The sequence below is a fragment of the Piliocolobus tephrosceles genome, chromosome 17 (assembly GCF_002776525.5).
Source record: "Piliocolobus tephrosceles isolate RC106 chromosome 17, ASM277652v3, whole genome shotgun sequence".
Classification (NCBI taxonomy): domain Eukaryota; kingdom Metazoa; phylum Chordata; class Mammalia; order Primates; family Cercopithecidae; genus Piliocolobus; species Piliocolobus tephrosceles.
In genome coordinates this window covers 11,239,315-11,243,414 of record NC_045450.1, presented here as the reverse complement: position 1 = coordinate 11,243,414, position 4,100 = coordinate 11,239,315, and the positions used below count along the sequence as shown (strand labels likewise).

General features: G+C 63.1%; 1 protein-coding gene across 1 annotated transcript; it reads left to right on the top strand.

The window, feature by feature from the left end:
* The first annotated feature begins 1,421 nt into the window (after positions 1 to 1,421).
* SOCS1 (suppressor of cytokine signaling 1) lies at positions 1,422 to 3,660 on the top strand. The gene is made up of 2 exons (XM_023231093.3): positions 1,422 to 1,966; positions 2,517 to 3,660. The coding sequence occupies exon 2, from the start codon at positions 2,567 to 2,569 to the stop codon at positions 3,206 to 3,208; it is 642 nt and encodes a 213-aa protein (XP_023086861.1). The 5' UTR covers positions 1,422 to 1,966; positions 2,517 to 2,566; the 3' UTR covers positions 3,209 to 3,660.
* Positions 3,661 to 4,100: the final 440 nt, after the last annotated feature.

Genomic DNA, 4,100 nt, shown 5'->3' with positions numbered 1-4,100 from the left:
TTTGTTGCCCAGGCTCGTTCTCAAACTCCAGGGCTCAAGCAATCCTCCTGTCTTGGCCTCCCAAGTGCTGGGATTATAGGCATGAGCTACTGCACCCTGCTAGAGGTACTATTATTATCCCCATTTCACAGATAAAGAAACCATGGCAGAGAGGTTAATTACACGCTCAAGGTCACAAGAATAGAAAGGTGCAGAGGTGGAACTAGGCGTCCTTGTAATTCCATTACCCACCGCAGCGTGTGGCCCCCAGCAGATGTTCAGTGGACATCTCTCGAATGACCACACACCTGATCTCTGGTGCAGGCAAAGCTCTGCATCTTCTCTTACCCCCTTGCGCACGTGCACACACACACGCACAACCTAGGAGGCTACACCAATGACCACCACTAGCCCTGGCCAAACGCAGATTCAGGGCATTGATGGGGTGCTAAGCCAGGCTGATTCTGGGTCACCCCCTGTGTTCAGGAGGTGAATAAAGACCTAGGCTCTGCCTGGGGAAGAAGGCATCCTGGGCCAGGGAGGCGGGAAGAAGGACCAGGCACCAGGACTTTCAGGGGAGAAACTGTCTGGGCTGTGACCTGAGAGCTGTCTGTAGAGGGCAGTGTGCCCCAGTGTGAGACCAGCCACCAAGTCCCCAGCCAAGCCAGGCTTTTGTGTGGCCCCTTGTGATGCTGGGGCTCCCCACATGCCTTCATTCAAAAATACACGGAGCAGCCAGGCACCTACTCCATGGCCTCGCACGACAATGGGAATCACTAAATCACCAACACGCGTGCAAAAGGCAGCCCTGACCACCGACCGCTCACCATCCCAAGCCCCGGGTGTGTGTGTGGTGGGAAGGCAGTCTTTGAAGGGCAGATGCTTGACGGAGCAGTAGGAAGTGGAAATCTATGAGGAAGGGGTCGGGGAAAAGGAGGGCTAGGAAAGCAGGTTTTGGGATTCATCACGTCTGAGACTGCACCATTTCTTCACTGGGTTCCAATCTGATGTCGTCCAGCTGCTCCTCTCCCCAAAATGAAGACGGAGAAGGCGGGATCCAGGTCCAGAGCTCCCAATCTGCAAGCCATTGCAAATCCCAGCCCCTCCCCGGCCTCAGTTTCTTCTGCTGCCGGGTAGTGGGAGCGCAGGGAGGGCAGTCAAGGCCACCAGGAACCTTGCCCGGCCCCGCCCAGTTTCCGAGGAACTGGGCCGGGGTGGAGGCGCCCGCGCCGCCAGGGGTTCCTCTGAAGCTTGTGGTCAGGCTGCCGCTTCCCGGGAAGCCCGAGCCAAGACCAGAGGCAGCAGCCGGCAGGGCTTCGGGACAGGAGGGAGGGCGACTGAGGGAGTCGACGGCGGGTGAAGCGGGGGCTAGGAGGGGGTCTAGGAGTGGGGTCAGCCTCAGGGTTGGGGACAGGTTCTGTGGCCTCCTGGGGGGATCTGGTTGCAGGGGAGGAGAGGACAGGGCTCTGTCCCCGGCGGGTGTGGAGACACCTGGGGCGGAGGAGGGTGTGTCAGGGCGCATCCCAATAGGGCCTGGCGGCAGAAAGTGGAACCCGAGGTAGCCAGGCAAAAGCGGGGTCGCCAAGTCCGAAAGAGGCGTCCGAGACGTGGCCGGAAGGTGCAGGGTCGGGGCCAGAGCCCCTCGAAGGACGGGTGCTGGGGCAGGTGTGAACAGGCGGGCAGAGGGCCCCGCGGGAGAGTCCAGAGGAGGGGTGAAGAGGGTCGGAGCGCTCCCCGCCGGACGCCACCGCGAAAAAAGAAACCGAAAGTGGAGCTGGGGGCGGGGCCGGCAGGGGGCGGGGCCTCCCACCGTCGCTAGCCCAAGGAGCTGGTTTAAAAGACTGGCGCAGGGGCGGGCGCCGAGCAGAGCGAGCTGCGGCCGTGGCAGCTGCACGGCTCCTGGCCCCGGAGCATGCGCGAGAGCCGCCCCGGAGCGCCCCGGAGCCCCCCGCTGCCCCGCCCGCGGCGCCCCGCGTCCCGCCGCCAGGTGAGCCGGGCCCTGGGCGAGGAGGCGGGAGGGAGGAGGAAGGGGAGTCCAGGGCAGCCGGGAGTCAGGCGGGCCTAGGGGGCTGCAGGATGGGGTCGCGACTGCCACGCCCCTGGCCCCCGCCGGCCCCACCCAGGCAGCCCCCCGCGCGCGAGTCTCCCGCAGCACAGCCTTTCTCCGGTCCTAGCCCAAATCTCCCGGACCAGGCGCGGCTCCCAGCCTCGCCAGCAGGCGGCGGGCGCGGGGCGGCGAGCCGGGGCCGTGCGGCTGGAGCCGGAGCCGGCTGCTCTCCACGCCCCCCTCTCGGTGCTGCCTGGAGGCCGGACTCCGCCTCCACCGAGCCCCCACCCGCCGGGAAGAGTTCCGCGGAATACAGAGCCCATTTTCTAGCTGTGCCCACTGAGGCTGAACGGTGCTGCGCGGACTTGGTGCTCCGCGCTCGCCCCCTAGGGCCGGATCCGCCGGGAGCGCCGCCCTCCCTAGTTGCCCCGCGGGCGCTCACCTACCGGGTCCCGCAGCGCCCCTCCTCACCGCCTTGTCTCCCCCGCAGCGCACCCCCCGACGCTATGGCCCACCCCTCCGGCTGGCCCCTCCTGTAGGATGGTAGCACACAACCAGGTGGCAGCCGACAATGCAGTCTCCACAGCAGCAGAGCCCCGACGGCGGCCAGAGCCTTCCTCCTCTTCCTCCTCCTCGCCCGCGGCCCCCGCGCGCCCGCGGCCGTGCCCGGCGGTCCCGGTCCCGGCCCCGGCCCCCGGCGACACGCACTTCCGCACGTTCCGTTCGCACGCCGATTACCGGCGCATCACGCGCGCTAGCGCGCTCCTCGACGCCTGCGGCTTCTACTGGGGGCCCCTGAGCGTGCACGGAGCACACGAGCGGCTGCGCGCCGAGCCCGTGGGCACCTTCCTGGTGCGCGACAGCCGCCAGCGGAACTGCTTCTTCGCCCTCAGCGTGAAGATGGCCTCGGGCCCCACGAGCATCCGCGTGCACTTCCAGGCCGGCCGCTTCCACCTGGACGGCAGCCGCGAGAGCTTCGACTGCCTCTTCGAATTGCTGGAGCACTACGTGGCGGCGCCGCGTCGCATGCTGGGGGCCCCGCTGCGCCAGCGCCGCGTGCGGCCGCTGCAGGAGCTGTGCCGCCAGCGCATCGTGGCCACCGTGGGCCGCGAAAACCTGGCGCGCATCCCCCTCAACCCCGTCCTCCGCGACTACTTGAGCTCCTTCCCCTTCCAGATCTGACCGGCCGCGCCCGCCGTGCACGCAGCATTAACTGGGGTGCCGTGTTCTTTTCTGTTATTTGCCTGGAGCTACGGGGTGGGTACCTTCCCCTGCCTGGGTTGGAGGGAGCGGGTGGGTGTAGGGGCAAGGCGCCTCCCGCCCTCGGCTGGAGACGAGGCTGCAGACCCCTTCTCACCTCTTGAGGGGGTTCTCCCCCTCCTGGTGCTCCCTCGGGGTCCCCCTGGTTGTTGTAGCAGCTTAACTTAACTGTATCTGGTGCCAGGACCTGAACTCGCACCTCCTACCTCTTCATGTTTACATATACCCAGTATCTTTGCACAAACCAGGGGTTGGGGGAGGGTCTCTGGCTTTATTTTTCTGCTGTGCAGAATCCTATTTTATATTTTTTAAAGCTAGTTTAGGTAATAAACTTTATTATGAAAGTTTTTCTTAAAAAAAAAAAAAAAAAAAAAGGTTTCTAGAACGTGTGCTTTGGCCAAAAGTTTAACTTGGTTCTGAACAGGTCCAGGGGAGAGGGTCCTAAGGCTGACCTGTATGGGCTGCAGGTGGTGTACCGGGCCTGCTCTGTGGCTGGGCATCCCTCACAGTTCCACCCACAACTCTCCAGGGACAGAAACGGTTGGTCTAGTTTTGGCGTGTGTCCAGTAAAACAGCAGCTCACGTTAGAGCAATTTGTCTGTGCCAGCCCTAATTCTGTACTTTGCATGCTTAAATTTACTTAATGCTATACAGAGTGGCACAACCCTGTGAGGCACGGGCTCTTATCCCCATTCTACAGAAGGGAAAACTGAGTAAATCTGCCAATGGCCATTCCTGTCAAAGACAACACTTGGGCCGTTTTTTTGGCTGTCCATTAATCATCTGCTTGAAATGGATAACAGAGAGGAAACTT